This window comes from Vidua chalybeata, chromosome 17 (genome assembly GCF_026979565.1).
Source record: "Vidua chalybeata isolate OUT-0048 chromosome 17, bVidCha1 merged haplotype, whole genome shotgun sequence".
In the NCBI taxonomy this organism is placed as follows: domain Eukaryota; kingdom Metazoa; phylum Chordata; class Aves; order Passeriformes; family Viduidae; genus Vidua; species Vidua chalybeata.
Genome location: NC_071546.1, coordinates 1444351 through 1466768, shown reverse-complemented (window position 1 = coordinate 1466768; position 22418 = coordinate 1444351). Strand labels below are relative to the sequence as shown.

At 50.8% G+C, this 22418-nt stretch overlaps 3 protein-coding genes across 3 annotated transcripts in view; 2 read left to right on the top strand and 1 right to left on the bottom strand.

The window, feature by feature from the left end:
• LOC128796583 (beta-2-glycoprotein 1-like) lies at positions 1 to 18772 on the bottom strand. Its single transcript, XM_053958388.1, is given in 9 exon segments — positions 1 to 416; positions 419 to 430; positions 1263 to 1357; positions 1359 to 1458; positions 1923 to 2102; positions 2714 to 2804; positions 3424 to 3500; positions 4824 to 4920; positions 18683 to 18772. Coding segments are annotated over 7 exon segments (570 nt in total). The 5' UTR covers positions 3460 to 3500; positions 4824 to 4920; positions 18683 to 18772; the 3' UTR covers positions 1 to 360.
• On the top strand, positions 4031 to 17213 carry LOC128796870 (sacsin-like). The gene is given in 10 exon segments (XM_053958914.1): positions 4031 to 4068; positions 5860 to 5947; positions 6129 to 6231; positions 6485 to 6631; positions 7007 to 8339; positions 8594 to 8682; positions 9169 to 13348; positions 13350 to 14860; positions 14863 to 16213; positions 16215 to 17213. Coding segments are annotated over 10 exon segments (9177 nt in total). The 3' UTR covers positions 16552 to 17213.
• Positions 18691 to 22418, top strand: part of ERGIC3 (ERGIC and golgi 3) — a 28980-nt gene continuing 25252 nt past the window's right edge. Inside the window, exons 1-5 of the mRNA XM_053958381.1 lie at positions 18691 to 19129; positions 19248 to 19318; positions 19815 to 19902; positions 20021 to 20140; positions 21393 to 21486. Of these exons, the coding sequence (XP_053814356.1) occupies positions 18691 to 19129; positions 19248 to 19318; positions 19815 to 19902; positions 20021 to 20140; positions 21393 to 21486 (812 nt within the window). The remainder of the gene's footprint in view (positions 19130 to 19247; positions 19319 to 19814; positions 19903 to 20020; positions 20141 to 21392; positions 21487 to 22418) is intronic.

The window sequence follows — 22418 nt, the reverse complement described above, 5'->3', positions numbered from 1 at the left end:
TGGCTGAAAATGACTTTACTGTAAAGCAACTGCTATTGAGGAGGTCATTTACAGTTGCATAAATGTTGGAAATGTGGAAAGAGAAGCACTAGTGCAGGGATTTGGAAGAAGGCAGAGACAAGAGAGTGGAAGTTAATGGCTGAAATGATGTGTTGCAGCTTGTGGAAGAGACTGGAGGGGATGGTGGGGAGAGAAGAAAGCATTCACAGATTCTGGAGTTCACCTGGAAATTTACACTTGCAGGACCTGAGTTACATTTACAAGACCCAAGTTACACTCACAGGACCTAAGTTTTCCTCTTGTATATGGAATTTTCTGTCTCAGTAAGGCAGAAATTTAGTACTGGTTTATTTCTCTGCTTCAAGCTTCATCTTCACATGCTTTCATGTCTGAGGGGTCTTTCTTCACCAGAGTTGAAAAAAGCCACGTTCTGTTGGAGACAAGTGAAGAACTTGGGTTAAATTCTTGAAACATGTGACAGCTGAAAACAATAGTGAGGTGAGCAGTCAATCTTTGCATCATAATGAAACTGTTGGAAGAAATACACTTTTATTTTCTATCTTAATAAAGCTGAGCTACGTGCATCAGAAGCCAAATGTGAGATGTTTTGATTGTGGATAGGCTGTGCTTTTCCTTCACTTAGAAATGAAAATAAAACTTACAAGGAAAATTCTATGCAAGGAATATTGACAAAACAAGTGTGAAACATTTCCCTCTTGCTAGCAAAGTTGGTGACGTCTGTTTATTTATTCTAAAAGCCTGCGTGCCTGTGAAGCTGTTCCTCCAGCATTAGTTCCTCCCCACAGCTCTCAGCTGCCTTTCAACACTCTTGGTCCAAAGTGTTTTCCTGATCAGCACAAGGTGGGAATAATTCACTAGAATAAGAGGGAATATGTCATGTTCTCAAACCGGCAGCAATGTTCAGGCTTTTTGTCCCTAAAGAAGGTGCTGATCCAGGGATTTGTGAAATCCCAGAGTACTTCACATATGGCCTTTTCTTTGGGCTAGTAACATCTTTAAGTAGCATCTTCTAGAACAGGGCAGGAATTAAAGCAGGGGTCTGACACAACCAAAGGAAAATTCTTGCTCGGCATTTTCTCCTCAGGTCATTTTCTTCCAGAATACCCAGTAACTCAAATACCCAATAATTCAAATAGCCACTCAAGTAGGGCTTGAAGATGAATTATGACACTGTCCCCCACACTCAAGCAGTTGTAATTCCCCCACCAGGAGCTGGTTTGTGAGCAGCCTGGCTCACATACCTTTAAAACAGGCAGGGAGGGTGAAGTTGCCATCCACACATGCCACATCTACAGTGTAGGCACAGGATTTTTCCTTGTTCTTGCAGAAGAAGGATAGTTTCCCTGTGCAGAATGCCATCCTTCAGGTCATTTTGAACTCTCTTTTTCTCACCATTGTACAATACTACCACTTTCTTAACTGGTATTTTACATGGTGCTGGAAAAAAATCCAGTTATAAGGAGCAGGTTTGAAAAGGGGTTGATCAGATCCCAGCAGAATTTTGTGTATGTGATATTTGGGAATGAAAAATGTGTCCTACATATGGACAGAACTTCTGCTGGTATTAAAATGCTGAAGAAATTCAGACCCTGAAGCATAGGGTCAAAAGTTTCCTGTGAAAATCCAGCCTCAATGTAATTTCTAATGACATGAAATAGGAAGAGGAGAGGAAATATAATAAAGTTACATGACTAATTATTGAAATCAATCCAGATACATCAGTGCCATACAACATCCAGTGCTGGGAGAGGGCTTAGATTATCAGGGCCTTGCAATTCTTTTTTTGGCTTCCTTTTGAGCACAGCTCTTCCACAGAGGAGTGACAGCTCAATGGTCAGAGCAGTGGTCAGGTGGGAGAGCTCAGTTTGATCCCTGGTTTCTGAGGGATGGGGTGTGCTCACCTCTGCAGGCTGGCTTTGTGGACCAGTTTCCAGTGTTCTCACAGCAGGAATGTTTGGATCCCTCCATCGCGAAGCCGGGCTGGCAGCCAAAGCTGACACTCTCATTGTAGTGATAGGTTCTGCGCACAGCAAACTCTATGAACCCATTCTCTATTCCTATTGGAGTGGGGCAGGTGACAACTGGGGAACAAAACCAAACCCAAAGCTTTAGCAGTGTCACAGGTCAAAAAGACAACTCTAAACCTGAAAAATGTAGAAAAACTTTCACAGTGGGTCATTGCAGCCTCTTTCACAGGAAACACAGCAAGGGGAAAGACAGCTTAAAAACCACAACAAATAAATAAACATTATTTGTTTGAAGTACACATCTATTGCAATCTGTGGTTATAACATGACTTAAACGTGGTGTAATTTAACTAAAAGCAGGGAAGTTTCTAGGACTGTGAGTAAGGTTGGCTATTTCTTAGGTGAATCTGAGCACTTAGAATCGAATGTTGGCTGCACACTGGAGGCCAGGCTCAGGTTCCCCGCTGTGCACCATGTTTAGCAGGGTTTGTTTATATAACCTTTGCACCTGAAGCAAATGTTTTGTCAGTCCCATCTTATGTGCCATGGGTTAGCAATCTCCTTGATCTACGAGCCTGGATGATTGCAGAATTCAGATGCAGAGGAATTGTGCTGTATGTTTGCAATTACAGTTGTACAAAAAATGAAAATATTGTTGTTCATTTGGTTTTGTTTGTGCAATTCTCAGGAATAGTTTTGTGTGTGGATAAAAGTGAGTTACTCACCCTTGCACACTGGAATGCTGCTCCACGTGCCATTGGCCATGCAGGTAGCTGTCTTGTTCCCAATCAAGGTGAGAGGAGGGACACATTCAAACTGGATTGTGTCCAGGAAATGAGAGACATTTCCAGGATTTGGGCAACAGAAGGAGAGGACCCCAAATTCCGGGAGCGAGGGAGGTGCACAAGTCACCGGTACAAAAGCACAGCATTCAGAAAATTAAATCTTAAAGATCAAATAATTGTGGAATCAGAGGAGCAACATTCTTATGACTAAATGAACCCGCATGGAATCACAGCTGGCAAAACATAATTTAAATTAAAAGTGTCAGAGGGGCCTCAGAGTATGGAATTCATGAGTTATGCTGGATTTTTCAGATAATATTCCTGCTTTTCAGTCAAGTGTTTTTGCAGGATAGGTTGTAGCAAAATCCTGCATAAGTACAAAGGTATGACAATATCTTCTTTTAAAGATACAACCTCCAGCTGTAAATAGCATCCCTGATCCCGACCTTTTGTTCAGACCTTTCAACTGTATTTCTCTAAAACCCACACAGATAAAACCAAATATGCAGCATTCTGCTTGATTTTTCCTAACCAGCTTTTGCACAGCACTAGAGGACACTTCTGAATAAGAGTATATATAATTCTGAGCAATGGAAAGGAATATTTCTGGAATAGGAATAAGGAGAGTTCTTTTTTATTGAAACACATACGTTGACACTGTGGAGCAGTTCCAGTCCACTTTCCATCTGCCATGCACTGGCTTGTTCTTGACCCGACAAGGTTTTGGCTGGAAACAAACAGACCTGGTTATCAGAGCAGGGAGATCAATCAAAGATCTGTCATTTCTCCTAAACAGAATTAAGAATTCAGCTCTGAAATCCTTCTCTAGTTTAACAGTTCCTGACCTCAAAGGAAGTTAAAATCAGATCTGAAAAACTGTTAATGTCCAAATATTACAAAGACCCGGGCAGAACTCTTGATACAACAAGATGTTTTGTTGTTTCAACTTTATATTATATTTTACATATTAATTTCTAAAAATGATTAATACTATGGATGTATGTAAATAGCAAATATCAATCTGCGATTGCTAATGCAAATAGTATGGTTTCCTGGGAGGTGTTCCCAGTTAATTATGGCAATTAGGACCAAATATTGGAAAGAAACTCAGTGCTCTTAAGAACTGAAGTCACCAAGGTGCACTGTTATATTTTAATCCCAGACATTTCAATTTCCATATGCACATTACACACTTCTCTCCCATCCTCTATATTGACACTATTAACATTTACTCTGAGTTTTAAAGAAATATTAATCATGTACCTGGCATTTCAATATGACGCAGCTGAAAACCGGTAAATTTGAATTAACAAAATCAAATCAAGTCCCATTACTACACTTGGTGTCATAGTTGAATTTCTTTATTCCTTATCTCGCTCCTCTTTTACAGAAGGAGGTTGTTGAGGCTTTTGACACTTTTCAGTGAGCTCTAGGCTTTGTCTCACCTGTGACCTTCCAGATAAGCCCTGTTTTGTCATTAATTACCTGAGTACAATTAAATACCTGCTACTATCAAATGCTTCCCTGCATTTATCATAAATATTTTTTTAAATGCATCCTTTTTCCTAAAGCTAACAAGTAGCCCTGAGGAGAAGTGCATTTACTGCAGGGAAGTTAGGATTAACCTCCTGTTTTCATTTACTGAGCTTGGAAAGGCATAGAAACACAATTTCCAGTCCTCAGAGCCCAACAGCATAACTTTGATGGAGATTATCTACTCTCTGCTGTAGGATTTCATCTCATGATGTAATAAGAGGATTTGAAAAGCAGGGGAAAGCAGTCCAGAATAAAGTTTTTGCATAAAATCTCTGCTATTTTGGTGTTTTCTGTATTTGCAGGACTTTTCTTTAGAGTAGCAAAACCCCATAATGTTATAGCTGAGACTGAACAGAGGTGGATCACCAGACAGGCTTTTTTTTAATGATTTCTGAAATGTAGGTGAGTTTTCATGTGCAGTTTTCAATGTTCTCTATCTTGCAGTATGGCAGTGGGTGATACTACAATGTGATTTAGGTTGTTTATTTAGCAGAATAAGGAAGGGAATACTTACCCTGGATCACATGAAGAAGTTACAGTACTCTGGTATTGAAACTCTTCAAAATCCATTTTCCCATTCTGCAGGGGTGGAGGAGGGGGACATCTCTTTGCTATTAATTAAATATTAAAAAAGGATCATATTATTTCATGAGGCATGACATAATAATTTAATTATAGTGGGAACAAGTAGATCATAAAGGTTCATCCTGGTGTCTTTCACACTTCTCCACTCCCATGCACTACATTCCACATGTCTGGCTGTTCTACATTTCCATCAAAATACAAGTTTTTGGTATTAAATATTTTTAACACTCGATTTCCTGAGGAATGTGAGTTGTCTGCAATGAAATTATGAAGATGCCTCTGAGGGATGCAATAAATGCAGGGGTTATGAAGCAGCACATGTTGTTAGAGAATGAGCACTGCTGGGCTGGGGTGGATCATTGAAGGTTCCCCCTGTTTAGCTCCATTACTAATAGTAATGAAAAGGAGAGAGAATGGAATAAAACCCAAGAGAAACCAGTAATGCCCAATAGTTGCTCATGCCCCACTGACCAGTGCCCCACCCATCCCACAGCAGTGATCGGTGGCTCCTGGCCAACCCCCTTCCAGTTTCTGTACTGGGCAGGAGGTTCTGTGATCTGGAATATCCCTCTGGCCAGCTGGGGTCAGGCCTCCTGGCCATGCTCCCCCTTGCTGGCAGAGCATGGGACACTGAAAAGTCCTTGACTGGGCTGCAACTCAAACATCAGTGTGCAACCAACACTCTTCTCATGCTAAATCCTGAATGTAGCCCTGGACACACTTCTGGGAAGAAAATTAACTCTATCCCAGCCAAAACCAGTGCACTGGAGCATCCCAGGAAGAGATAGGGGTCTGGGGAAGTGGAGTTGTCATCCTTGGAGGTGGTTGTTTCAGGGGGTCCTGGAAGGAGATGGGGTCCTTGACCCTTTCCAAAGAGAGGCACATCCTGCAGGATCCAAGGAGAACATGGGCATCTTGGTTACAGAGCATTCCTCACACCTTCTCTCCCTCTCTCTGCTTTACAGAGAGACCTTCTGCCAGCGGGCACCCAGCTTCCTTGACTACCTGCACAGCATCCTGCAGAAGTACCCGGACAGAGGGCAGATCCTCAAGGTCAGATCCCCATCACCCATCCGCGATCTCCTGCCCAGCGGGGCAGAGTTACTGCAGGCAGTGGGGCTGGTCCCTGTCCAGCACCAGCCCCAGGTCCTTGGTGCCCAGCTGGGAGAGAGGGCTGATGCTCTTCTCAGGGCCTGGAGGGCCCAGGTGACCAGGCACTGGTGTCTAATTCCAGGAGCTGGTGCAGAATGCAGACGATGCCGGCGCTAACGAGGTCGTGTTTGTGTCTGATGAGCGGGAATTCAACATCACCGGAGGGGGCCTGGAGGGCTCCCAGGGTGAGAGGCACTGCGGGCACTGGGAGAAACCGGATGAAGCCCTGGGGTGGCACTGGCTGGTGCTGGGAGGGACTGGGGGAACTGGAACTGGTGAGGGGTTCTGGGATGTGCTGGGGACACTGAGGTTACTGGGAGGCCTCAGTGCTAGTGAGGGGAGTTTTGTGGGACTGGAGCTTGTGGGAACACTGAGTGTGAATGACAATTCCTGCTCCGTGTCCCAATTCCCCCTTTACCCATGGATGGTGCTGACCAGGCCCAGCTCTGTTGGCCTACAATGACGCCGTGATGTCGCCCCGGGACTGGACAGGGATTCAGTGCCCAGGGGTGTCACACAAGCGGGAGGATCCCCACAGCGTGGGACGCTTTGGCTTGGGCTTCACCTCTGTCTACCACCTCACCGGTGAGTGGCACTGGGAGCCTCAGCTGGGACTGAACTGGGGATCTGGGTTTTACTGGAGGCACTGAACTACAGGTGCTGGGAGGAACTGGGGGGCACTGGGGGTGTGCCAAATGGAGGGCTGTGTCCAGAGTGAGGAAACCTGAAGCTGGAAACCTGAAGCATCAGGAGGCTGGAGGGAGGCTGGCTGGCAATGGAGAGCAGGGCTAGGGGGACAAACTGAGGGAGGACTGGTGAATTGGGATTAAGCTTTGGATCATGGGAGGCACCATGGGGATAAACTTGAGGCCATTGGCTGGGCATTGATGGGTTGGGATGATCTGGGAAGGCAGTGGTGTCCATGTCATCTCTGTGGCCTTACGGTTCCCGTGTCTCCAGACCTACCAGGTGTGCTGAGCCCCCCATACTTGGGGGTGCTGGACCCCGAATGCCAGGTGCTGCCTGGTGCTGGCAAGCGCTGGGACATCTCCGAAGCCCAGGACCTTCCTGGCCTTTTCGAGCCCTTCTGGGCTGGGCTGGAAGCTGTGGGACAGCACCGTGCCTCAGCCCAGGGCACCCTCTTCCGCTTCCCCCTTCGCCAGCAACCCTCAGAAATCGCTGCAGGGGTCTCCAATGCTGAGCGCATCTGCAACCTCATGCAGACTTTCCTCACAGAGGCCCCTCTTGCCCTCCTCTTCCTCCGCCATGTCCGCCGCGTGGCCCTGCACCGTGTGGCCCCTGACGGGGTCCAGACACTCATGGGAACACTTGCGGCATGCCCTCAGCCTCTCCCTGTCCCGGTGCCATCGGAGGATGAGGGGCTGAGTCTGGCGTGGTGCCTGGTGGCCCTGCACAGGGATAGCGTGAGTACTGGCAGCGAGTGGCTGGTGGCCACAGGCAGGGCCACTGAGGGGCCAGTCGTGGCTCTGGGCACACGGCTGGGGTGCTGCCCTGAGCTGAGCCTGGCACACCCCCTCCACGGGGCCTGCCAAGGGCGGCTCTGCTGCTTCCTGCCACTGCCAGCCACTGATGAGACAGCCACAGGGCTGCCCGTCCATGCCAGCGCTCCCTTTGCCCTCTCCGATGATCGCCGCCACCTCCGCTGGCCCCAGGAGGGTGAGGAGGGTGAGGAAGATGCCCGCTGGAATGCTCTTCTGCTGCTCGACCTCCTGCCCCGGGTCTACAGCCACTTGGCTGCCATGGCCGTGGCTCTGCCCAGTGCAGATGCCTACAGCCTGTGGCCAGACCCCGAGTGCATGCCGAGCTCTGGCCGTATCCACAGCCTGATGAGCCGTGTGTGCCAGGAGCTGGCGGCTGCCCCCGTCTTGCTGCCGGCCGCAGACGGGGCAGCGGGGCGGCTGCGGGCCCTCGAGGCTGTGCTGCTGCCAGAGGCTGTGGGTGATGCAGCCACACGGCAGGCGATTCAGGCCTTGCTGGTGGCCGCTGGGGAGCCGGTGGCCGAGGTCCCACCCCACGTGTGGAGGGCGCTGACTTTGGGGATGCCGAAGGGTCTGCGGGAGGCCACGGCGGGACACGTGCGGGAGGTGCTGCGGCACCACGGGGCCGCAGAGCTCCCGGCTGCCGGCCGCCTCTCCCTGCTGCGCTACGTGGCCGGGGATGGCTGCCATGCTGAGCTCTGGGGCCTCCCTCTTCTGCCTCGCGCCGATGGAACCTTAGTGGCCTTTGGAACTGCGTCAGCCGTTGTCTACATGGACACATCTGACTGCCCCAGGTGAGCCCGCGGACCCCGGCAGCTCCGTTCCTTGCAGAGTGGGCAGGACAGACAGTTGCCCGCAGTTACAGCTCTTGCTCTTGAATTGGGAACGGAAGGCATGGCCAAACCTGGATATTTGTCCCTGGATATTTGGGCTCCTCACTGCCCTCCTTCTCTCACCTAGTGTCACGAAGGGGGAGCTGAGGCAGGTGCTCAGAAAGCTGCTCCCCATTGCCCTTCTGGTCCCCTAGCACATCTGTTTGTTCCCACAGGGAGCTCCTACCTGGCTTGGCCGGGTCCTTCCTGCCCTCAGACCTGGAGCCAGGCTTGGAGAGCCTCCTGCGAGGCATTGCCAAGGAGGGTAAGAGATGGGAGTATCTGGACAACTTTTAGGTCCCCTGGTTGCTCCCCCCTAAATCCCAACATCCCCAGGCAACCTTGTGCACCTTGGGTTCCTCTGCAGCCCCAGTATCTCCCTGTACTTCCCTGTCTCTCTGGAGATCCATTTCCTTGCTGTTCTTCCTGCATTCCCCTGTCCCCTCTCTGTTCCCTCAGGTCATGGGTCTCACTGTGTTCCTCATCTGAAGATCTCTGTGCTCCCCAATACTGGTTCCCCTAACACCTTTTTACGTCCCACATCTCTTTCTTATATCCCCACCCATCTGGGGTTACTGGATTCTCTGTGCTCCTACTAAGGGTATCCACCATCCCCCCAGAGCCCAGGTCCTCCCACATCCCATATGGGGGCCACCCATCCCCTGCAGGTTCTTTTTCCCCCATCCTGTGTCCCCCTGCCAGGTCCCAGGTCCCACATGTTTCTAGTCCAGCCTCTGCCTCTTGTACACAGGTCTCTTCCCCAACCTGGTTCTGCTGGATCCAGCTGTGACTGTACAGACCCTGCGCTTGGCTCTGCCCCCCACCTGGACATCCCAGTCTTCAACCCCAGTGACATGGTGCCCAGCCCAAGGCCCCCCCCAGCCCCCAGCCTCCTGGTTCCCAGCCCTGTGGCAATTTCTGGCCCACCACATGGATGACTTGGGCCCTCTGGAGGGGCTCCCTCTCATAGCCCTGTCCTCACTGGATGCCCCCACTGTCCATCTGGCTTCACTGACACCTGAATCCAGTCTTATCTTCCAGGTGTGGGAGGACCAGCTCCTGCCACTTGCTGTGGCCTCTGTGCTGGAGGTCCTGGGTTGCCCTGTGGTGCCACCAAGCGCGTGGCACCGCTCCCTGTCCCGCTATGTCCTGCCTCCATCCCCCCTCAATGCCCTGCGGGCCCTGGGCAGGCAGGGGGCTGCAGCACTGGCCTCCCGCATGGCCTCGCTTCCTGATGCAGATGTGCTCATCCTCCGGCTCTACCTGGCAGACGTCCCATCCCTGACAAAGCAGGACATGGCCACTCTGGCTGCTCTGCCCCTCTTTCTGCCACTGCCCTGCCTGGCCACCCCACAGCCCTCGGAGCTGGTGCCAGCCGCTGCCACCCTGGCGCTGGAGCCAGAGCTGGAGCTGCCCCAAGACGTGGTGCTGCCGGAGGCCGTGTTGCGGTGCCGGGATGAAGCTGACCGGCGGCTACTCGGGAGGCTCCAGAGGCCCTTCATCAGTGCAGCCTGTGTGATGCTGAAAGCCATCAGAGCTGTGGCCCAAGGCGCATATGTGGGGCGAGCGGCTGAGACACAGGCTCTGCTGCTCTGGGTACTGCAGCACGGAGACACTGTCTTTGCACAGAGCTCCCCACTCCGGCAGGCCTGCAGCAAGCTGGCCTTCCTGGAGACCCCTGATGGCCCCGCATGCCCGCAAGACCTCTATGACCCCTGTGACAGCACCTTGCAGGCCCTGCTGGGACCCGAGCGCTTTCCTCCTGCTGCCTTCCACACTCCGTCCGTCCTACGTGCCTTGAGGGCTGTGGGCTTGCGGCATGGTGAGGGGTGCCTGCTGCCCTCAGACATCCTGGCAGCTGCAGCAAAAGTCAGTCAGGGTGGCACGGCAGCTTTGGACAGGGCTGAGGCACTGATCACAGTCTGCAACCACCCCAAGGCACTGGATGGCTTCAGCGCTGCAGAGCTCAGGCAGCTCCAGGCCCCACCATGGGTACCTCACTCCAAGTGCACAGGAGAGCTTGGGCAGCCCTTCCTGCCCCCCCGGGAGCTGCGATCCATGCAGTACCAATCCCTGGTTGGGCTTGCCATGCCCCTGACTGACGCCTTTGTGCCAGAGGCAGAGAAGAAGCTGGGGCTGAGCCAGACCCCACCGCCGGAGAGAGTGTGGGAGCAGCTGAGAAAGCTGGCGAGGCGCAGGGACATGGATGAGGTGGGTCCCGCTCTCCAGCCTATCTACTGGCACATGCAGGAAAACCTGAAGGCCTTTGGGACTGCCCCAGATGGTGCCGTTGTGTGGACTGAGTCTGGGCTTGTCCTGCCACGTGATGCAGTACTGGGCTATCCTGAGAAGCTGGAGCTGGGGCTGCTGGTGCCCCGAGTGCCCCCTGACTTCCTGCCCTACAGCTACCTCTTCAGGGCTTGGGGGGTGGTGGACGGGGTGAGTGAGGAGAGGGCGGTGTCAGCCCTGCGCTCCCTGGGGCAGGACATAGACAGGCGCGGCTCCAGAGCGGGCACTGCCACAGAGTTGCAGGTGGTTGTAGCTGTCCTGGAGTGGCTGAAGAGACGGGGCCACAAGGGCAAGGGCACTGTGCCAGTTCCTGTGAGGATCCCACAGGGCTCAGGCTTTGCCCTCCGTCCAGCTGCCTCTGCCGTGTACCTGGACATGGAGCTGGAGGAAGAGGAGGATGTTCAAGAGGTGGTGCACGAGGCAGTGCCTTCCAGCACAGCCATGTTCCTGGGCACGGAGTGTCTCAGCACGCAGGTGCTGGGCCCAGAGCCATTCACAGCCTGTGGCCCCTCAGAGCCCATCACCCTACGCCTCCGCAACATCCTCTGGGAGTACGGCGAGGAGGGCGACCTCTTCCCAGAGATGGTCCAGAATGCAGAGGATGCCAGTGCTGCTGTGTGCCGCTTCCTTCTGGACCTGCGGTGCCGCAGAAAGGCCACCTCTGGGCTGCTAGACCCAGGCATGGCTGCCTGCCATGGCCCAGCCCTCTGGGCCTACAACAATGCCCTGTTCACAGAGGATGACCTCCAGAACATCACCCGGATTGGGGCTGCCACAAAGGAGGGCCAGGCAGGCCGGATCGGGCACTTTGGTCTGGGCTTCAGCTCTGTCTACCGTGTCACGGATGTGCCAGCAGTGCTGAGTGGGGAGACACTGCTCATCTTTGATCCCAATGGCACCCATCTGGGCAAGCACATCCCCAGGGCCGGCTCCCCTGGCATCCGCCTGGACTTCTCCAGCCGGCCACGCATCCTCCGTGTCTTTGCTGAGCAGTTCCAGCCCTACCATGGAATCTTTGGCTGCTGTCTGCCTGAGCCAGGACCCTTTCCAGGGAGCCTTTTCCGCTTGCCTTTTCGCACTGAAGAGGAAGCTGTGACATCGCAGATTTGCTCTGAGGCCTTTGGTACAGAGCGCATCCAGTCCCTTGGGGCTGCTTTCCTTCGCTCTAACAGGCTCCTGCTGCTCTTCCTGAAGCACGTGAGGGAGCTATCCCTGGAGATGCTGCCGGACACAGCCACTTCTGCAGAGGATACCATGCCTCTGGCCACGCTGCAGCGAAAGGAGATCCGAGACTTGGGGGCCCCTGGGGATCCCCCAAGTTGGGCAGCCATTGAGCAGCTCTCAGCCTGTGAGGAGGAATCCAGGACAATGTGGCATTACCTGGTTTTGGTGTGTCAGGGTGATGGGGAGTTGCTGGAACTGTTTCACCAGAACACACAGGCAGGACTCCATCCTCCACTTCCCATGGCTGGTGTGGCCCTTCCTCTTGCCCCTACCAAAGATGGCAAGTGGGTGCCAAGTCTGGATGATGAGGAGGGGCAAGTTTTCTGCCACCTTCCCATGCCGATCATCTCAGGGCTGCCAGTCCACCTGCATGGGGCCTTCAGTATCCTCTCAAATCGCAAGGGGCTGTGGGACATGGCAGAGCGGGGCAAGTGGAACCGGGTGCTGCTCCACAATGCTGTGCCAATGGCCTGGCTCTGGGCAATGGACCATCTCCGTGCCATGCATGAGGCAGACGAGTTGAAGAACTATGAGTATCATCTCTTCTGGCCAGACATTAGCACTGCCCGTTACCCCTGTACAGAGGCTGTGACTGGTTTCTACCAGGCTGTGGCAGCCAGGAGTGGCCCAAGGCTCTTTTCTGATGGCCACTCCTGGTGTTCACTGCAGGACGCCTGCTTCCTGCACCAGACTGTGGAGAGACACCATAAGCTGGGTACTGTGGCGCAGCGAGTCTTTGCCATCACTGTGCCCCGTCCCCTGTTGGCTGTGGCCTTGCCTGGGAAGGTGCAGGAGGGCCTTGGGAAGGCGCTGGATGCTGGAACCTATGACTGGAACCGCTTTCTCTGTGAGCTTGTGCTTCCCAACTTGGAAAATCTCCCTGATGTTGACCGGAACCTGCTGCTGCTCCATGCGCTGGATATGTCTCATGAGGATGTGGACAAAGTGCTGCAGACAGTGCCTTGCATCCCTGTCACCCCTCATGGCCACCTGCAGTTCATCAATCACCTGGTGCATCCCAGAGGTCGCGCTGCCCCTTTATACAGCCCTGAGGATGAGCGCTTCCCCGCTGGGAACGCCTTTCTTTCCCTGGAGAGACTAAGCCAACTGGAGAGGCTGGGCATGGTGAAGGACACCATAGCCCTGCCAGAGCTGCTGGAGAGGGCAATGACCGTGCAACTTGTCTGGACCAAGAATCGTGCCCAGGGCTGCCAGAGGGCTGCTTGCATCCTCGAGTTACTTCAGGATGCAGTGAAGAAGAGAAGAAACGACACCCTGCAGGCCACTTTCCAGACTGTGCCCTTCCTCCCTGCTGTACTACGCAATGGTGAGCCTGTGCTGCTGCCAGCTGCCCAGCTCTACCATCACCTCCATGAGCCACTAGTGGGACTCATCCAGCCTATCTTGGCTCCTAAAATGCTTCAGCCTCTCCAAGGAGGTAGCATCCTTCTTGGGGCTGGACCGGCAGATACCATCAGCTCAGGTCCTTGAGCAGCTGCGAGCACTCAGACATTTCTCCAACACTCTCCCTTTGGAGACCCTGCAGTACAGCACCAACTGCTGCTACAAGCAGCTGAACATGCTGCTCCGGGAACATCACTCCAGCTGGGATGAGGTGGCTTCTGCAGTGGACCCCAGGGAGCCCTTCATCTTGATGGGCTCCCATTTTGTGCCAGTCACAGCTGTGGCCGAGACACTGTCATTTGAGGCTGCCCCATACCTTCATCAGCTCCAAGAGCAGTACAAGCCCTACAGAGAGCTCTGGGAGTGTGTAGGGCTGCGCCACACGTTCACCTGGGATGATTATGCCCGAGTGCTCTGCACCCTGGCAAAGACACATGCTGGAAAGACGCTGCCTGCTGCGGAGCTGGATCTGGCCCTGCGGCTGGTGTCTTGTGGCTTGATGGAAGATGGCACCCAGCCAGATGCCTGCCAGACCCAGCAACTCTTTCTGCCTGATGAGGAGGGCATTTTGCACCCATGGGACAAGCTCTACTTCAATGATGCACCATGGATGCCATTGGACAGAGATGTCCTGCTGTGCCATAAACAGCTGTCCCGAGATGCAGCCCTGTGCTGTGGGGTGGCCACCACACGCCACCAAGCACTGGAGAGGAGTGAAATCATCACTGATCACCTGAGCCTCTGGGCACAGCCATTTGGTGCCCACGAAGATTTGCCAACACGACTGAAGAACATCTTGAAGGAGTACTCTGAGTCCGCTCCTGATACGGTGAAGGAGGTGCTCCACAATGCAGATGATGCTGGTGCGGGGCTTGTGCACTTTGTGTGGGACCACCGGCAGCACCCAGCGAAGGCCACTTTTAGTGAGAAATGGAACATCCTGCAGGGCCCTGCCCTCTGCATCTACAACGACCGCCCCTTCCGGGAGCAGGACATTGAAGGCATTCAGCGTCTGGGGGTGGGTGGCAAGCAAGACCAGCAGGATGTCACAGGCAAATATGGCCTTGGCTTCAACACTGTCTACCATTTTACTGACTGCCCAGCCTTCCTGACCGGAGACAGTACCCTGTGTGTCTCTGATCCCCATCTCTACTACATGCCCACGGCCACAACTGCGAAGCCTGGTAGCATGTTTGCTGTTGACACTGACTTCAAGAAGAATTTTCCAGACATTTATGACACCTTCCTACCATCCTTCTTCAACCTGAAACAAGGCGTCCTTTTCCGGCTGCCGTTCCGCACTGCAGCTGAGGCTGCCAAGTCCAGGGTGTCTGACATGGTGGTGCGAGACCAAGACCTCAAGAACATGGAAGAAACACTGGCTAAGGAAGGTGAGGACTTGGTGCTCTTCCTCCAGCATGTACACACCGTCATCTTCTCTGAGATCCCCCCAGATGGGAAAGAGTTGGTGGAGAAGCTGCAGGTGACCACAGAGCTCACGGAGGATGATGCAAAGTTGAGACAGGAGGTTCAAGATTAAGCAAAGCCATGGATGGGAACAGCCCCACCCCTCTCTCCTATACCATGAAAGTCAAAAATAGCAGGGCCAAGACCACAAATTTGTGGAGGGTGATCTCCCAAACTGGGGTGCAGGGTGGGGCTGAGGAGTTTCCGGTGCTTAAATGGCTGCCCTGTGGGGCTGTGGCTGCCTGCCTGGAGCCTCTGAACCGAGCCATGGGCAGAGCCTTCTGCACCTTCCCACTGCCCTTGATCACTGGGCTGCCTGTGCACATCAATGCTAACTTCTCTGTGGATGTGGCCAGGTGCAGTCTCCACTGGGACAAAGGTGGCACAGGGGCAGCCTAGAATGACTTCTTGCTCTGGCGCTTGGTGGTTCCACTATACTGTTACTTTCTCACCAGGCAGTGGAAAGCCCTGGAGCCAGAAAAGCTCCAGTATAGGTCCCTGAAATTCTGCCAGCAGCACCTGGACTCTCACTTCCTCCAGTTTTTCCCTGTTATGAAAAGGGTCTTACCTATCTTCCAGGACATGGTGAGAGAGGTCTACAAGCAGATCAGTCATGCACGACTGCCCCTGGTGCCTGTGTACCACAGGAAGTCATCTGACGCGGTGACAATAACCTGGGCATCTCCAGGTGGAGGGGACATGCTAACAGAGCCATACTTCCTCAAGGAGAAGCCTCAGCCAGAAGTCCAGGAAGTGCTGCAGCAACTGAACATGAAACTGGTTCCAGCATTCACCCACCTGCAGCAGATCCGTGAGGAGTTCATTGAAGCCCAGGTGAACGCTGTGGTCTTAGGGCCAGCCTCTCTCCAGCGCTTCCTCAAGGCCCTGGCTCTGCCTGTGCCCTGCAAGCTGGCTGAGACACCCCTGAGGACCCCAAAGAGCTGCTTCTACCTGCTGCAATACTTAACAGGATGGAACAGGCACTCCCAAGGTACTCACAAGGATGGGGACAAGGCAGACCTGGAAGGCCTGCCCTTGCTGGCCACAGAAGATGGTCTTCTGAATGCTTTCAGCATCCACCACCCTGTCTTCAAGAACTCCTTTGCCCACCTGTTCCCCAAGCACAGCCACCGTTTTGCCCAAGAGTGTATTTCTGAATGGATCCCACCTTGCTTTGTGAAGGAGTTTGACCTCCCAGAGGCCACACCACTCATCCAGGAGGTATTGTGTCAGCTGGAGTGGACCACTGAGGGGAAAAAGTGGCTCAAGGGGCTGTGGACTTTCTTTGACAGGATGGTCCCCTCCAGGACTTCAAACATGAACATGAAGTCATTCATGAATCATCTCCAGAATATGGCAGTGCTGCCTATTCAGGGGAGTAAGACAGACTCGAAGCACCTACTGCCACTATCCTCTTTTTGAGTGTCACTCTAAAGTGGAAAAGGTGCTGCACAAACTGGGCATCCCTGTGCTCCAGCAGTCCCTGCTGCCCTGGAGTTTTGCCTACTGTTGCCTGAAGCCGTGGGCACTGCAGGTCACAGATCCCAGGGCTGTAGTGGCCCATCTGGCAGACACAAGAGCTGATCTCTGCTGGGGGGATTTAGGGGAGCAGGACATGTCAGCCCTGCTAAGGTTTGTCCAGGAGGGAAAGCTGGATTCACGTGCACTGGAGCAGCTCCGGTATCTGCCTCTCTTCCAGAAGTTTGGGGGGGGCTATGTCGCTGTGGCTCCCTACTGCCTCTTCCAATAAATTTGCTGGACTTTGCACTGCAGAAGAGCCTCCCCTGCCTCCTTTACTCAGTCCTCATCTCTCCTCCAAGGGGTCTTTGCTCCTGGGCATCTGGCTCAGAGGTTCTGGCTCAGGCAGGACCCCAGCCTGGCCAGTTCCCCACTCTTGCCACTGGCCCTGGGACATTGCAGAGCTAGCCAGGGCTCCAGAGGAGAGTGGTATCTTCCCATGGAAAAGCACTTGAAACCTCTTTCAAGAACTCACCACCACAGTTTGGATGCTACCTTCTATATTGACTATGACCAAGAATTGCTGAAAAATTGCTTCATCTGGTGTGTGGACCCATGTTGTCCCAGATCTATATAACAACTATTCAAGCCAAGTTCTCTTATAGAAGCATGTCAGATATTTGCTCCTCCCCTCCTTGACACTTCACTAACTACTGGCAGGAGCTTTATAAATACATTCAGACGAACATGAGATTTTTTTTTACAGCAAACCCAAGAACGTAATGAATTTTTATAGTTACTAGGAAAGGACTGATTAAAGTGGAATTAGATGTCTCATAAAAAAATCCATCCCAACCCAACCTACAACTCTGGGAGAAGGTGACATTAGCTGGCTTTTGCCAGGGGTTGTAACCTCCAGTTATGCTGTCTGCCCTCAGAGGCAGCCACATTTGTTTCCCTGGTGGGGGTTCTTCTATTACCATTCTTTTAGGAAAAGAATGGAACATCTGCCAACTTTTACCAGTTATAAATGTTATTTTAATTAAAAGTTGCATGAAAATCGAAGGGGTGGATTTTTTTTTTCTTTTCCTGTGAGTTACTGTGGCATTCAGTAAATGTAATGCCATGGGCAAAGCATGAGCTCTTATCCTGCTTTTCTAAAGTGTGTCAAGGACAAATGAGAAAAGAATTTAAACATATTTCTACTACTCTGGAAGTGAATTCCTGAGGACAGCCCCAGCTTTGTAACTAAAGCAATTACTTTATTTATTAGGTTATGTTTATCACAAACTTGAACCTAGGTGCTGGTAAACTGCCCCAAAAGTCTGTAAAACAATGTCATATGGAATTAATATATAAATCTCTTGACTCAGCTGCTTTATCTTTTTCAAAACCAAGATTACCACAATGGCACATCCTTGTGAAATTAGACATTGCACAGCTGAAAATGAGTGATTTATTTATAAAAGAAACCAGGTTTTATACTTTTTAAAAGTTTAAATTCCTAGCTGTTTACATAGGAATTACTTGAACAGTTCTCTGTATCTGCTTCTGTTCTACAGGTGTTCAAGTGCCTGAGGCCAGGGCTTGAGCAAATAAATCTGTGTGCTGCAGTTATGTCACACAGCCTTGCTTCTGAACACGTTCCAGGTAAAGTCTCTGAGTTTCCACTGCTCTGGAAATAAGTGTTTATAGTGTATTTCAGTATAATTAGAATATTTATATCTCAACCACTGAGTTGCTTGTCTGAAAGTTGCTTGTATAAAACTAAGATTAGAAAACAAATCCATTCACTTATTGATAATATAATTTATTCTAAAAACATCCTTCTATTCTTGCCATTAGAAGTGATTTGGGTATGGAATAAACCAGCATATTTAAATATATTACATATAAGCTAGTGTTCATAAAATAGGGGCAAATAATGGTGATATCCCTTATGACAGAAGAGATGATTTAACATACTTCTTTTATAGATAAATGATGTCATATTAGTATGCAGTGCAGACCTGTTTCACATACAATTATTTTCTTGTTTTTATCTTAAACAGAACACACTGGTTGTTTGGTCAGAAGAAGAGAACTATGATTTAGCATAGTTCTCTTGATTTTTCAAGAAAAAGCTCTCTGTGCTGAAATTTGGGGAAGAATTTGCCAGGTACACTTAATCTCGTATATTCTGCTTCTTCCAGATGTTCTAGTACTTTCTGTGAGTTTTTCTATTTGTGCATCCTTCTTAAACCTGCTTGTAAAACAAACAAATATTCACTGTTATTTTCTGTCGCTTTTCTGTGATGAGCTACCAGTAGTGCCAGTAATATTTTTTGGTGTTCGATAGATAATAAGGCAGACTTGGCTTACCATCTTCAAAGAAACATCTGATCCTCTGAAGTAAGACTTGACAGATAAGTTGCTAAACTGACCTGGAAACATGAGTGGCAGTCAGCTTCTTTACGCCATAAAAGTCCAGCATCCTTTCCATACAATTAGATTCTCTCTTTCCTTCCCTTTCCCCTTTCCTCCCCTTTTTCTTCCAAAGCACTGGTACTCTGCCGAGACGCTTTGCTTTCCGCACTGTTGCCGCCACAGCTGGCCCAGGGGACAGCTCGACTGCTCTCCAAAGGCTGTCAGTGCCCGGCCCCAGCCCTCCTGCAGCTGGAGGCCCCGGACGGGATTGGGAGGCTCAGCCGGGTACGGAGAGCTGCTCTCCGCCGGGGGCGGGCCGGGAGCGGGGGCGAGGCCGGCGCCGGAAGAAGGGTTCGGTTCCGGGCCGCGCGGCGTCATGGAGTCGCTGTGGCGGCTGAAGCGGTTCGACGCTTTTCCTAAGACCCTGGAAGATTTTCGGGTTAAGACGTGCGGGGGAGCGCTGGGTGAGCAGGGAGGCTGCGGGTGGCCGGGGGACTTTAGCAGGCCGGCGCTTGTCAGCGGCTCGGGGCGGCGGCGGGCGGGTTGCGGCGGCGCTGACAATGGTTCTCGTCTCCCCGGCAGTGACGGCAGTTAGTGGGCTCATCATGGTGCTGCTTTTCTTCTCGGAGCTGCAGTATTACCTCACCAAGGAGGTAAGTACCGCCGATGGAGCAGACACAGTCCCCCGGTGCTGTCTCCGACTGGCGGCGGGCAACCCTTCAGGGCGGCCGGAGGGCCCTCGCCCCCGCCGGGCCGCCCCCCTGGGCTGCCCAGGCAGCAGCTTCGCCCCGCATAGACCCGCAGTTCGCGGTATTTTTCTGTGCCCTGTCGCGGCGGTGGGAGCAGGCTGCCCTCCCCAACCTGTGGCGTCTCGCCGGGACGGCACTACGTCTCGCCTCCTGCGAGCAGCCATGCCATGCTATGCCAAGAAGGGAAAGCAAGTGCTGAAGTTCCCTCCCCACGTTCAGAGATCTCCCAGTTATTTAACAGCATTGCCAATGGCATGCGCTGGGCTGTGCATGGCAATGGCTCAGCTGTCTGGCAAACCTCTTCTGTCTTAAAAATCATCTCCTGTGCCACAGGACCAAGGGAAAGGGGCCTTTTGATTTGCTTCCAAGTAAAATGGGACTGTTTTTCCTTTGTTCCCAGGTTCATCCAGAATTGTATGTTGACAAATCAAGGGGAGATAAACTGAAGATCAATTTAGATGTTATTTTTCCACATATGCCTTGTGCTTGTAAGTAAGACTTCTGAATGGTGATGATAATTTTTCTCCTTGGCAGGGACTCAAGAGGCTCAGTGTGCCCATAACAAATGTATATTTGTAGATCACTTTCCTTTTGCACTGGTTTCAGATTTGAGCATTGATGCAATGGATGTAGCAGGAGAGCAGCAGCTGGATGTAGAGCACAATCTGTTCAAACAACGTTTGGATAAAGCTGGGAATCGTGTAACTCCAGAGGCTGAGAGACATGGTAAGATGCTGTTCTGCCTGTCCTGGATGGATGCTCTGTTAGTCTTTCCGCTGTATGCCTGTTCTGAGATTTGTGGGGACACGGTGACAGCTGTGAAGTGTTTAAATGCTGCAAAGTCTTGAATACCTTATAACATGCAGATCTCTTAAACTACTCTTACAGCCAGTACTTTTGCAAGGAAATCTTTGCCTGGTCCCTCTGAAACTATGACAGAGACCTAGGGATACATTTGAGGAATAAAGTTGCACAGTTGATGGTCTTTTGGGATTAGAAGCTGTTCTTGCAAAACTTGGCTTTGGATGTATCTTTAAATCACAGTGGGTGAACAAATGGGACAATGTGGTTCAAGGAAGGAGCCTTTCTCTAGGGAAAGCTCCAGTGACTTAACCTTTAAGCCTAAACTTGAATTTTACTACATTAACTCTGTGTGTGTTAATGCACACCTGCATAAATATATGTATGTTGATCTATTGTTTGCAAGCTGTAATAAGTGATCCTTGGCTACTTAAACCTCTTCTCTACATTTTTATGTGTTATGACTCATCCTTGTTCTTTGATAACAACCAGAAAGGATTCTGACAAAGCATTTCAGTTGCACAGTAATACTGTTCTGACTTTTCCTTTCCAAAACATGAGTTACTTACTCCCTTTTTTGGGAGTCAGTGTAGTTCTGAGTATCAACACGACCAAATTTTTAGCTTTGTATCACTTTAGATTTACCATTTCTGTTGTTGACACTGAAAGGCTAAACTAAGCCAAGAGCTGAACAATTGGCAGGCACAAGGATTTCTCTGGTTGGCATGGGAATGTTGTGATACTGTTCTTACTGTTGTGTCACTTAGCAGCCACCGCAGGTTGTGACTTTAAAAATTACTGTCTGGGGACAAAAAATATTCTACATGTTTTGAAGCAGGTCCTGTATCATTCATAATGAACTGGTTGGGTCTACTTAAGACACGTTTTAGCAAAGCCTTTATGCAAGTAATGTCTGATGCTTCAGCAAGGCTTACAGATAACCAGTTCTTTCCATGGAGGCTGTTCTTGAGAGGAGAAATACTATGCTTCTTCTTGGTTTTACTCCACACCTCAGCAGGCTACATACATACCATTTCAGGTGGGCATTGGCACATGGGCAGGATGTGCAGTGGCACATTGTGTGTGCATAGATTATTCATTATGCATAGAGCAGAACAAGAGTACAAGACAGAGTTTCTAGATGTGTCTCGTCACTTTGAATCCTGTTTTGTCTTAGAGCTGGGAAAAGAAGAAGAAAAAGTGTTTGATCCACATTCTTTGGATGCTGATCGCTGCGAGAGCTGTTATGGGGCAGAATCAGACGACATTCGGTAACCTTTACACCTTTTTCCAATCTTCTTAGCGCTTGAATCCTGGTATGTTATATGCATATTTTGTTTCCAAATGTCTGTGAAGGTCTGTGCAATGTAATCCTGCTCTTAGGCACGTGTTCAGTGATAAGAGCTATTGTGGTTTGGCTATGCCTTTGGAAGCTGCACTCAAGATTGTTGAGAAGGTGCATCTGTAGGTTGTTTGGATTGTCTACGTGCCTGTCTAAAAATTGTATCTCAGCAGACAAGGGATTTTCTGGGCTTGTTTGGTGTCCAGAGTGGAGGTGTTTAATTGATTTCACTGTTACATGAGTTATCTTGACGTAAAACCCGGTTATGCCCTGGCCTTGCCTTCTCACTTCTGCTGCTGGCATTGTGTCCTTACAGGAGCAAAACCAGACATCTATGGCTCATACAAACAACAGGCATCTTTTCGTATTTCTCATTCCTCTGAACAGGAAATAAGTTCTGGACTAATCTTGGCTATTTTTGGCTCAGTGATAACTTGGTTTGTCCCATCTGTCAAGTGTGTCCTTTCCCAGAGATGTTTTCATCTTGAGGTATTCATAACTGCTGCCTTCAACAGCAGGAATTCGTTCAACATGTCCAGCGAAACATGAAACCAAGGAAGAAACCTGGGTTTTTTTCTGGTAACGAAGGTATTATCCACAGATAGAAAAGTACAAAGAAAGTTTGCAGTTAAGCCCCTGTTTAGCCCCAGTGTCTTGGCCTAAAAACAGAGGAAAGTAGCAAGAGTAACAGTCAGATACTTTGTTCATGTGAAGAAGTTCCAAACTTCTCATAACTGTGGGACACTGATGTTGTTTTTGTGGCAAATTTCTTTGCCAAGGGCTGCCTTGGCTGTGTAAATGGCCAGGCAGAGCCCTCTTTGGACTCCAGTCCTGTATGCAAACAGCGTGCATCCTCACCTC